The sequence below is a fragment of the Girardinichthys multiradiatus genome, chromosome 23 (assembly GCF_021462225.1).
Source record: "Girardinichthys multiradiatus isolate DD_20200921_A chromosome 23, DD_fGirMul_XY1, whole genome shotgun sequence".
NCBI classification, from domain to species: domain Eukaryota; kingdom Metazoa; phylum Chordata; class Actinopteri; order Cyprinodontiformes; family Goodeidae; genus Girardinichthys; species Girardinichthys multiradiatus.
In genome coordinates this window covers 26,359,105-26,371,446 of record NC_061815.1, presented here as the reverse complement: position 1 = coordinate 26,371,446, position 12,342 = coordinate 26,359,105, and the positions used below count along the sequence as shown (strand labels likewise).

The window sequence follows — 12,342 nt, the reverse complement described above, 5'->3', positions numbered from 1 at the left end:
TACAGGGCAGTGTGACAGCAGTTGTTTTGGAAAACCCAGTTTGATAAAAGTAATAGTAAAATAACACCTGACAGGTTTTATAACTAAGAAAAGTGGCAGGGATAAAATGAAAAGACTTGCAGTTTTATTTAAATGAAAGAAGGTTCCAGACAAAGTCTAGCATAAAGATGTGCAATTTAAATAGTTTTCACCAATAGATAATAAATAAAACAATAAATATTAAAATTAGAAAGTCAAATTGATAATTCATCTTAAGCTTTATTGGGGTCTCTAAAAAGCACAGAAATAACGGCAGCAACAGAACACATCATCACAGAAAGTCTAAATCCAGCTTCGTATCAGGTGGTATGAGTCAGTAAAAAGAAAAGATCAAAGAGGCCAGCTCTGAAAAGTTCATCCTTAAATCAAAGGGGAGAGGCAGACTGAGCAAGAGGTGGGAGAGACAGTGAAATTGGTCCCTCTGTTGGAAAATATAGGTAATGCAAGGAATGGACACGTGATTTCCCCCTCCAATGCTCATCCAACCGGGCTTTTTTCATTAAGCCAAAGTACTAAAGCATAATCTCATCTATAACAGTGTGTGTTTGAGAGAGAGAAAGCGGGGAGGTGGGAGGGGAGGCAATTACGTCATTCTCCACTGGTGGTCAGGTTCTTTATCTATTCTAGGGCAGGAACCATACTGACAAAGCTGGATAAAAAGAAAGGGCACTCTAGGAGGTGAAAACAAGAAGATGGTAAATATACAACATGCCTGCCTTCAATCCAGCCAAAGACAAAAGATGCATCAAATTCTCCATTTATCTGATACACAATTAAGAGGATTTATTTGTGCAAAAGTTTAATCAATATATCTGTTCTGAATAAATAATTAAACAAATCTATATAAGTATTACAAAACCAAAAATAAAATATTTTACCAAAGAACAAAGTTTATCATACCATGGACAGGGTTGTTTTCTCATACCTATAGAAGAAGTGTCCCATTTAAGGTTCAATGATAACCACAATCCTGTTCACTCTGGTTAATAAAGCAAGCATGTAGCAAAGAAGTTTAATCTGCTGTTTGTTCTGATCCCACGTGTACCGTTTTTTCAAAAATAAAGGTCATGGGAGAACAAAGAACTGCACAAATCCCTCCCTGTGGGAGCAAGCACTGGCTAAACAACTTCTTGCATGTCCTCATTCCGGCATGAATCAAACGAATCCTCATTGCGGTACCAAAGAAAGCTATCAGAAAATGCAGGCAGGCTTTGGCTATTTTCCTCTCAGGATGCCCTGGCTTTATATCTCTGCTGGATTGGTGAGGATGGATCCCGTGGTGTCGAGCATGACAAAGCTAATTTAGTGACTGCAAAAAATATTCCAGTGAGAGGGAGCATGGAGGGAGGATTGGTGAAAGAAGGGGATGTATGATGACTGCCTCTTTTTATGTGTGATCAACTGTAAGCCTGTGATGTTTTCACTCAGCTTTAGGTCATGCATTTAATGTGTTTTTTATCCTCTCATACCTGCAAACCCTGGTTTTCTCACTATCTCACAGACTCAAGTCTGTGCTGCTGTATTATTGTTTTTCTGTTAAACCTTTTTCCATTTTGGAATTGTGCTAATCTTGCTCTCTTTTCTCCTTGTTTGATTTGCTTTCTTCATTTTTCACTGGAGCTAAAAAACATACAGTGCTGCCAAGGATGCTGCAAATATTTAGTATGCAACTCTTTCTTTCTTTCCTTCTCTCTCTCTCTCCTAATTCATTCATTCTGCATCTCATTGTATCCATGCGGTTTCCTTACAGCTTGCACCCATATGACACATGCTGGGATGGAAGTGAGAGTGGGGGCGGTTATACCGGCAGCTCCCTGGAAACTGGCTCATCATTTCATTACAGCCGAGAAACAGTCTCCATGGCAACCTAACCTCTCTCACACAAAGGACACACCCTTATCAATGAGAAAAACAGGAAGTGGCACATGAGATGTGTGCGTCAGAACAGCAAATAAATCTCAAAGCCAGTATGTGACCCCCACAGGTTTTTTTTTTTGTTTTTTTGGGGGGGGGGATATTTTCATGTCATGCACATAACCCAGCTGTTCTAGGTAAATGACTTGTAGTGAAAGCCCCTGCTCCAGACCAATCCATACATTGTGAAGCTCTTAGCTGAGAGCTCCAGAAACCATAATGTACTGTAGAATCAATAATTGAATGTCTTTTGCAGTTCCAAGGGAGGCAAAGTTAGAAGCTTTCATCATACAGAAACTCTGGAGCCGAAAGTCTTAGTTTTATGCTGACCAATGCATATAAAATCATTTATAATAATTGCACCAAATTGTACCATTTATGTAAACACGGACTGTTCAGTATAGTAGCACATAGAATAGTGCCTGGGTAAAAACCCTCCCCTCCTCTTGTCCTTTTTAAAACACTGGTTTAGCTCTGATTGACATTGGGTTATGTCCGACCCCGCCCAGCTGCAGAGGGAGAGCTGAGCCGAACTGAGCTGATACCTCGATCGGAACAGAAGCTCCCTGCTGCCACTACTGCAAAGGGTAGCGGAAAATTACCTGCCCCTCCCCCCCCGCTTTCTACCTCAAGCACAGAGAGCCGCAGCATACTGTGCACACGCTGAACTATTTACTCAGTAAGCAAGCTCTAGACAGAGTTTCGGGAACCAGAGAATTCGCAGCTTGCCTATAACCTACATTGTGCATCTACTATATCTGACATAGAGCTGCACAGTAAATACTAGTTCAATCAGATGGCGCCTGTAGCGTGCTGCCGTACTTAAATCACTCGCTGACCCACTTAAACGAAGCTCACAGCCTCATAGTCGTAGTTCGCAATATTCAGAGTTTGTGCGAGAAAGGAGCTGTGTTTCACTCTTCTCAAACCAAATGACTGGGGCTTTGGCAGATAAACCGGTGTATTCTGAACCACTCCCTGCAATGAGGTCACAGCGTCCGAGTAAACCACAACATCATGAATCCGGCGTGTGCCACCAAGCCTCACCGGTATGTGTGTGTGTGTGTATATATGAATGCGAGACAAGCTTCTGTACCAAAGCCCACTTGACTTGACACGAAACTGGATTTTGTAAACACATTAAGGATAGTAATGAAAATATATTAAATCAGGTTTACAGCGCTCCACAGCTGATAGGATACATGTCTGCAGAAATGAAGTTAATTTCCTGTAAGCTCCTTCAGCTGCTCCCCTTCTCCAGTTGGGAGCGTGGAAGTGGGGGAGGGGAGGAAGTCAGCAGGAAGGAGGATAGTCGAGAGAAAAGGAGCGCCTGTGAAATGGATGTCATCAATCAGCCTTTCGAACGAATAAAGGTTGTAAGATTTTCAGGAAAAGAATGTGCAAAGAACTGTCAATAAAAACAACAACAATATATTACAATGTATACTATAGTGCTGTGGTATGTAGCAGCCAGGTAGTTATAGGTGAGACTATGATTTGCTTAATTGATTTCTATCTTACACGGTATTATTTGTAGTAAATAAAACGGAAACGTGCATGTGTTAAACAAATTCTTTTTGAAATATTACATATGCCTGTTTTCATGTCTTTTTCGTGAGAGAAATTTTAACTTGTCTACGCAGAAAAAACACAAATGTGAGGCAAACAATGTTGTCAGTTACATTATGTGTCCCTGCACCCCAGCGAGGTCTGCACAATTCAACAATTCTTGCTGAGAAAATCCCCCCTGTCCCTCTCTTATTTTTCAAACCAGAATATTTATTGCAGTATTGAATGGTTGATCTAACTTTAAAATATATACATATGTACAGCATCTGTATATATATATATATATATATTTTTTTTTTTTTTTACAAAATTTAATTTCTAAACCCTTTCAGCTTTTTACATTTTGTCATGTCACGAATTTACATCATGCTATTTCTTTTAACAAATCTGAAAAGTGTGGTGTGGTATATATTTCGTCCTTTTTTAATCCAATAGCCCAAATAAAATCCAGTGCAATCAATTGCCTTTCAGAAGTTGCTTATTTAGTAAATACAGTCCTACTGTGTTTAATCTAAACTCAGAATAAATTAAACTATTTTGTGAAGGCGTCTGTGGTTTGTTAGAGGACATTAGTAAATAAACTCCATCATAAAACAACACATCCTGAGGGCAAGGGTAATTGTTGTTGAGTTTTAAAGCTTTGAACATCTTACTGAGCACTCTTCAATCCATCATTCATAAATGAAAAAGAAAGAGAATGGCACAAGACATGGCTTTCCACATAAACTGACAGGCCGGAGAAGTAGAGCATTATTACACAACACAAAACACTACACAAATCTGGCCTTTATGTGAGAGTGACATGAAGAAAGCCATTGCTGGAAGAAAACCACTAGAATGCCATTAGCCATGTAGGGGATGCAGCAAACGTGTAGAAGGTATTCAGGCCAGATGAGACCAAAATTGAACTTTTTGGCCTACATGTACTCTATGGAGGAAACTAACACGCCACATTTCCAGGGTACACTATGATTGTGAACGATTGTGTTGACGGCATCATGCTGTGGTGAGCCTTTTTGTCAGCAGGGACAGGCAAGTTTATCAGAGTTGATGATTGTGAAAATAGATGGAGCTAAATACAATTATCATTGAAGAAAACCTGTTAGAGGCTGTAAAAGACAAGAATGAGGCAGAGCTTCACCTTCATGTAGGACAAATGGTAAATGACCTGTGCTTGTAGGGTGCTTTATCAAGTCTGAGGACTCCAAAGTGTTTTACACTACAATCAGTCATCTACCCACTCATACACTGACAGTGGTAGGCTACCTTGTAGCCACAGCTGCCCTGGGGCAGACTGACAGAAGTGGGGCTGCCATACACTTGGCGCCACGGGGCTTCAGACCACTATCAGCTGTCAAGACGGGTGAAGCGTGTTTCCCAAGGACACAATGACTGAGACGACTGGAGCGGGGCTTTGAATCCCTACCACCTGAGCCCCTGTCGACCGCTCTAAACAGCAAGTGCTAAGGTGGTGTAGTTTAGCTTCCCCAGTTAAGGCCCAAACCTAAAACAAATTAAAAATCTGTGGCAAAATTTCAAAATTATTGTTCACAAATGCTCTCTATTCAGTTTGACAAAGTCCAAGCCATTATGTAGAGAAGACTATGGAAATGTTTCAGTCTCTAGATTTGCAAATTAGGTAGAGACTTGTCCCAAAAGGCATAAGATTTTAAATAAAAACCATCAAGTATGACAAAATCCGACGAAGTGAGAAACCTCACTATAGCTGGTAATGTAGTTGTGACCAACCGGTGGCAGCACTGAGTGTTGATGGATACCACTTATGACCGAAGAAGTGATGATACATTCAAATCTTACTCGGAAGTCGCAAATTTCAGATTTTCTGTCGGGATTAAATAGACTCATTTTGTACGCTGAGACTGATTTGTGTTTCAGTTAAGAAAACTTGTTCGCTTGACATTTTGTTTATGTTTGGTCCTGCTGATGCAGTTTTTAACTTCTCTGACACACGTCTTTCTACTGCTTTATCATTATTTGCTTCAGACCATAGCAGTCAGTTGTTTAGCTCTTACATTTTAATTAATTTAATTTAATTTATTATACACAGAGAAACATGAACATGTCTTACACTATTTAGCTGTTTCACAAGAAAAAATGTAATGTTTTTCTGTTCTATGTCCTTAATTATTCAGTCTCACATTCAGAGATGTAACTGTTTCAAGTAGTTGTGACAATAATGCTCATTGAATACATTTTGTATTAAATTTCTTCTTTGCTTATTTTGTTTGACTTACTTAGTTGTACATAACGATATAAGCAGGCGCATCAATTGCAGTTTTTTGCTTTTATTTGTTGAAGAAATCAGTGATACTTGCAACACTGAGAAGTGTGAATCGGAATGTTTTCAGAACCAAGGACAGCGCCTCAACCCGACAGGCAGAAAACTGGCTGGAGATAATATATGAGATTATTCTCCTAACAGGGGAGGAAGGCTATTACACAGGTCACATCTTACCTTGTCCTTGTTTGGTAAAGTCTGAGTTCTGGTAAAAGTGTCTCCTCCATTTATACTGATCAGCTCTCCATCTACAGGTGGAAACGGTGCGGGGAAAACCACTACATCACTCTTCAGTGTGTCTGAGCTGAAACACACGTCATACTGCTGAGTAGCTTTAGAGTAAGACCAGCTCCCGTCAGGGTGGGTGGTGATCATGGGGGCGCTGTACCTGCTGAAATCACCGTCTGTCCTGTGGCATCTGACAGCTATTAAACTGATGAGACTCAGCAGAAAGATTACAGAGACTGACACGATGGCGATCAGCAGATATAGGTTCAAATCAGAGAAGTTGTCCTCCTTTATAGGCACATGTCTGAACTGAGTCTGAACATCAGCTGTGCTTTCAACCACCATCACATCAATAGACACAGTAGCTGACAGAGAAGGTTCTCCATTATCAGAAACCAGCACCACCAAGGGGTGAGTTTTCAGGTCATTGTCGCTCATTCTCCTCTTAGTCCTGATTTCCCCGGTGCTGGTTCCGATCCTGAACAGGTTGTTTCCTGTGGGCTCAGACAGGTGATAAGAAAGCAGCGCATTGTATCCAGAGTCTGCGTCCACAGCCCTGATCTTTGCTACGAAGTATCCTGCTTCAGCAGAATAGGGGATGGTCTCACTGTTAGCAGAGCCGTGCTCAGAATAAGGAGCTAAAATTGTTGGATTATTATCATTTTCATCCAGGATTAAAACATTAACAGTCACGTTGCTGCTGAGAGGAGGAACACCAGAGTCTGTGGCCTGAACTTTAAACTGAAACGTTTTTAACTCCTCATAGTTAAAAGACTGCAGGCTAATTATATCTCCTGTATCTGCTTTCACGTTAACCACTGATCCTACATTATTTCTTTGATTAATATTATTACTAATTACCGAAAACGTTACCTTTGCATTTTCGTCTCTATCAGGGTCGTCTGCAGTTAGGTGATGCACTACATCACCTACTGGTCCGTTTTCTTTTACAAATATATTAATTACTGGTTCCTTAAAGCGCGGTGCATTGTCATTGACGTCTGATACATGGACCGTAATCACGCTGGTGCTGGACAGAGGCGGCAGCCCTTCGTCAATCGCGGTTATTGTTACATTATATTCAGAAGCCTTTTCTCTGTCTAGCGCTCCTTCCACCACTAAAGAGTAATGGTTTTTATACGTGTTCTTAATTTTAAAGGGAACAGAATCAACAATTTTAACCTGAACTAATCCGTTTTTATCTGCGTCAGGATCTTTCACCGTTAAAAGTCCAACCATTGTGTCAAATGGTGCGTCCTCCTTCACCACGTTCACTAACGACGTTACAGATATTTCTGGTGGATTATCGTTAATGTCCGTAATTTCGACGAGTACTTTACAGTGAGAGGCTCTTGAACTTGACCCTTTGTCTTTTGCTTGAACTCGGAGTTCAACAGCACTGTTCTTTTCGTGGTCTAACTCATCTTTTATAGTAATTTCTCCCGTAATTGGATTAATAGAAAATTTATTGACGTTGTTATCATTGTCCTGATTTATAAAAGAATACTGTATTTCTCCATTTAACCCTTCGTCTAAATCTCGAGCATGCACAGAAATTACACCTGCGCCTGATGGTGTATTTTCTGGCACTCTGGCTTTGTACAGAGGTTTGTCAAATACTGGAATATTATCATTAACGTCTTCCACATTAACAGTGATGAGTAATGTCCCTGATTTAACAGGTTTACCCCCATCTGTAGCTGTCAGAGTTAATTTTATAACTGGCTGTTTTTCTCGATCTAAAGGTTTCTGCAGAGCCATTTCAACAGACACGGTCGGATCGCCTGCATTTTGTACATCCAGCGTGAAATGTTCATTGTGGCTGAGTTTATAAGCCTTAACTGAATAACCCCCGACGTCTGCGTCAAATGCCTTCGGAAGAGCAATTTTTTCTCCGGGAAAAGCCGACTCCGATATGTTCAAAACAATCTCCGGTATCCTGAAAGAGGGGGTGTTGTCGTTTATATCCACAATTTTAACCTCGAAGCGATAGAGATTCAGCGGGGAATTCACAATGGCTTCCACTTCCAGCGAACATTTGGCTTTACGAGCACAAAGCTCCTCCCGGTCTATCCTATCTTTCACCAGAAGTGCTCCAGTCTTAATGTTCACTTCAAAATACCGCTTATTAGGTCCTGAAATCTGAAAATTGCGGTTTTCCAGTTCTTGTACATCTAGGTGTAAATCCTTCGCCAGATTTCCAACAGTGGTACCCGGACTCGACTCCTCCGTAATAGAATACACAATCTGTGCCTCTGCGACCATCAAGATGTACAATACAAAAAACAAATGATAAATCCACCTTGAGACAGTCTTTCCTCGTCGCATCATGTCCATACCCGACTAAACACATAAAATAAACTAAAATAAATCATTCCAGGACTAACATTTCTCAGCGGCTGTACAGCCAGATCACAGCTCCTCAGTGTGGTGAGGACGTTCTTTGCTGCTACACAAACAAAGAGTCACAAGAGCTCTCTTAAAGGAGGAGCGTTGCACAGGGCCAAAAATGTGTTAAAACTATAAACGTTGGTAGTGACATCTTGTGGCGATTCGAAGTTTTAAAAAAATGTGTAAAAAGACATTTCAATTACTTATTGTGAAATTAATTTAACTCAGACCTAAATAACGTTTCCACCGTGGCTTTTAAATTGTTTAAATTCTCTACAGTTTTCTTTTAGGAGGAAAAGATAAAAGGCTAAAGAGAGTGACATTTTGAAAGCTTTAAGTGTTGAATGTTGTGCATGAAAAACTGATGCATCAACAAGACATTGAATGCCAAATTAAGTATTCAAAAGTAATGTAAAAACACTCGTTTATTATGGCTCCAAGACATACTATTACGAACAACACATTAAACAATAATCTATATTCGACTGATTAAATCAGACATTGACACCGGATCAAAGGTAAAAATGAAGTTTGAGACAACAATAATCTTTGTATAGCCAGGTGCTATAACTTACACCAGTTTCTGAATTTCTTACCTTGTCCTTGTTTGGTAAAGTCTGAGTTCTGGTAAAAGTGTCTCCTCCATTTATACTGATCAGTTCTCCATCTACAGGTGGAAACGGTGCGGGGAAAACCACTACATCACTCTTCAGTGTGTCTGAGCTGAAACACACGTCATACTGCTGAGTAGCTTTAGAGTAAGACCAGCTCCCGTCAGGGTGGGTGGTGATCATGGGGGCGCTGTACCTGCTGAAATCACCGTCTGTCCTGTGGCATCTGACAGCTATTAAACTGATGAGACTCAGCAGAAAGATCACAGAGACTGACACGATGGCGATCAGCAGATATAGGTTCAAATCAGAGAAGTTGTCCTCCTTTATAGGCACATGTCTGAACTGAGTCTGAACATCAGCTGTGCTTTCAACCACCATCACATCAATAGACACAGTAGCTGACAGAGAAGGTTCTCCATTATCAGAAACCAGCACCACCAAGGGGTGAGTTTTCAGGTCATTGTCACTCATTCTCCTCTTAGTCCTGATTTCCCCGGTGCTGGTTCCGATCCTGAACAGGTTGTTTCCTTTGGGCTCAGACAGGTGATAAGAAAGCAGCGCATTGTATCCAGAGTCTGCGTCCACAGCCCTGATCTTTGCTACAAAGTATCCTGCTTCAGCAGAATAGGGGATGGTCTCACTGTTAGCAGAGCCGTGCTCAGAATAAGGAGCTAAAATTGTTGGATTATTATCATTTTCATCCAGAATTAAAACATTAACAGTCACGTTGCTGCTGAGAGGAGGAACACCAGAGTCTGTGGCCTGTACTTTAAACTGAAATGTTTTAAGCTCCTCATAGTTAAAACTTTGCAGACTGATTATATCTCCTGTTTGGGAATTTATGTTTAAAACTGAAGCTATTGGAATACTTTTTGAAAAGTTACCTAATAATGAATATATTACTTTAGCATTTTCTGCTTCATCTGGGTCATGTGCTGTTTTAATTGCAAGAGCAGTTCCAACAGCACTATTCTCTTTTACATAAACATTTATTACAGGCTCTGAGAAATGAGGGGCATTGTCATTAATATCAGAAATGTGAACAGAGATAACATTAGTACTAGAGAGAGGTGGATTGCCCTCATCCGTAGCTAAAATGGTTACATTATAATAAGAAACATGCTCTCTATCAAGTGGTCCATCAACTGTCAATGAATAATAGTTCTTATAGTTTAGTCTTAGTTTAAAAGGAACTGACCCAATGACTTTAGCACTGGTGAGACCATTTTTCCCCCCATCTTTGTCAGTCACAGTCACCAGAGCAACAACAGTTCCTGTCTCAGCATCTTCTTTAATTGGACTCATCAAGGATGTAACCACAATCTCGGGTATGTTGTCATTAACATCAATCACTTCAACTAAAATTTTACCATGCACACTCCGTGAAGGTGTGCCTTTATCTTTTGCTTGTATGCGGATATCATACGCTACATTTTCCTCATAGTCTATCTTTCCTATCACAGTTATTTCCCCTGTGTCTGGGTTTATTGAGAGTAAAGCATTGGGATTGATATTTCCTCTTTGAATAAATGAATATAATATTTCACTGTTTATTCCCTCATCTGAATCTACAGCACTAACAGTGAGAACGAAAGACTGAAAAGGGGTGTTTTCCAGGACCTGAGCCTTATACAAAGACTGACTAAATACTGGACTGTTGTCGTTTACATCCAGGACATTTACAGTGATCGTTAATGTCCCTGACATGGAAGGTTTACCTCCATCAAAAGCGGTTAAAATTAGGTGTATAGCTGATTTCTTCTCTCTGTCTAAGGATTTTTGCAGCATTAACTCGGCAGACTCACTGTGTTGTCCTCCGTTCTGTACGTCAAGTGAAAAATATTCATTTGGGCTCAGCTTGTAGCCTTTCACCGCGTTATTTCCAGTATCTGCATCATTTGCCATGGGTAGTAAATATTTTTCCCCGGTTAAAGAAGATTCTGAAATATTCAAAGTAATTTCCTTTTCACGAAAGGATGGCGCATTGTCATTTATATCAGTAATCTGAACTTCTATGCGATGAAGATGCATCGGGTTGCTCAACATGGCTTCTATATTAAGGGAACATTTCGCCGTATTTGGACAAAGCTCTTCGCGATCAATCCTGTCGCAAACAAATAGCGTACCAGCTTTCAAATCCACGTCGAAATACCTCTTAGAGTTCCCAGAGACTATTCGTAATTCCCGTTTTTCCAACTCGTTGACGCTGATTTGTAAATCCTTAGCGAGATTTCCCACCACTGTTCCTTTGTCAACCTCCTCGGAAACGGAGAACGAGAGCTGGGCTGTGGACGTCCCACAGAAAGAAAGCAGAGCCCAGATGCGTATCCAGGTTGTGTCTCTGTGTCCTCCGCGTCCCATTGCTGCCACGCAAAGGAATAAAGGTCTAATTTTGGAACATGTCCGCTTTGTGGTGAATATCAGACGAAGCCCAATCTGTAGTGTGACCGAATGTGTTTTCTGACAAAGCAGCGGTTCACCGTGGCAACACATGAGGAGGAGGAGTCTGAGGACTAAAAAAAAAAAAAAAAAAAAAAAAAACAAAGAAAATGGGCCACTCGTAAAATTGTAGTCTTAGGCGACACCAGCTGCTGGTTCTAATGTATAGACACATAACTGAAACTTAGTTGCAATAATAGGGACAAAAGATTTAGCTGAACAATAGAGACGAATAAAACTGTATACGGTTGCGTTTATTGCACGAATAAATGCTTAAGTAGAGTTGCCCTTTCCTGAAAAACATTTTAAAGACACGATACAGAGTTTGCTCTGACAGCTTTAACAATACAAATACTACCCCAGTTGCGAATAACAATGTCCAGAATTCAGCACCACGGCCAGAGTCCGCTGTTAGACCTCTTCACTCAGATCTTGCTTTACATCTTTTGTTAAAATGAGGGGATTTAGCAACTATTTTTAATTATTTTCAGATAAACTATTCAAGATTCACTATCTTATTACTGAAAAAATATTCTAAAGGAAAGTTTTAGCAGGATTAGAATGCATTCGTTAAGCCAACTCTTGGTATGTTTGACAATTTGCTTTTACAGCCATTTGAAAAGCAAATTACCAGTCCGCAAATATTGTCAGCAAAATTAAAGGTAGACATAATTTTACCAACAAACACTTCCAAGAAAACAAAGTATAAAGATAACCATGGGTTAACCCGCAGAACTGTCAGTATATACGTCGGTTATGATATAATTATATAAATATATTATGAGATATTTAAAGCTACAAATTGATAGCCTACAAAAACGGAATACTAAAAACCTTCGAAGGTGACAA

At 40.1% G+C, this 12,342-nt stretch overlaps 1 protein-coding gene across 15 annotated transcripts in view; it reads right to left on the bottom strand.

Annotated features, from left to right (window-relative positions):
- Positions 1-12,342, bottom strand: part of LOC124860299 (protocadherin alpha-C2-like) — a 192,052-nt gene that overhangs the window by 24,700 nt on the left and 155,010 nt on the right. The window contains exon 1 of one of the 15 annotated variants that reach the window (XM_047353498.1): positions 9,037-11,488. The exons of the other annotated variants lie outside the window; for them this stretch is intronic. Within the exon in view, the coding sequence (XP_047209454.1) occupies positions 9,037-11,415 (2,379 nt within the window). The 5' untranslated portion in view covers positions 11,416-11,488. Of the gene's footprint in view, positions 1-9,036; positions 11,489-12,342 lie in introns of those variants that run through there. 15 annotated transcript variants of the gene reach the window in all.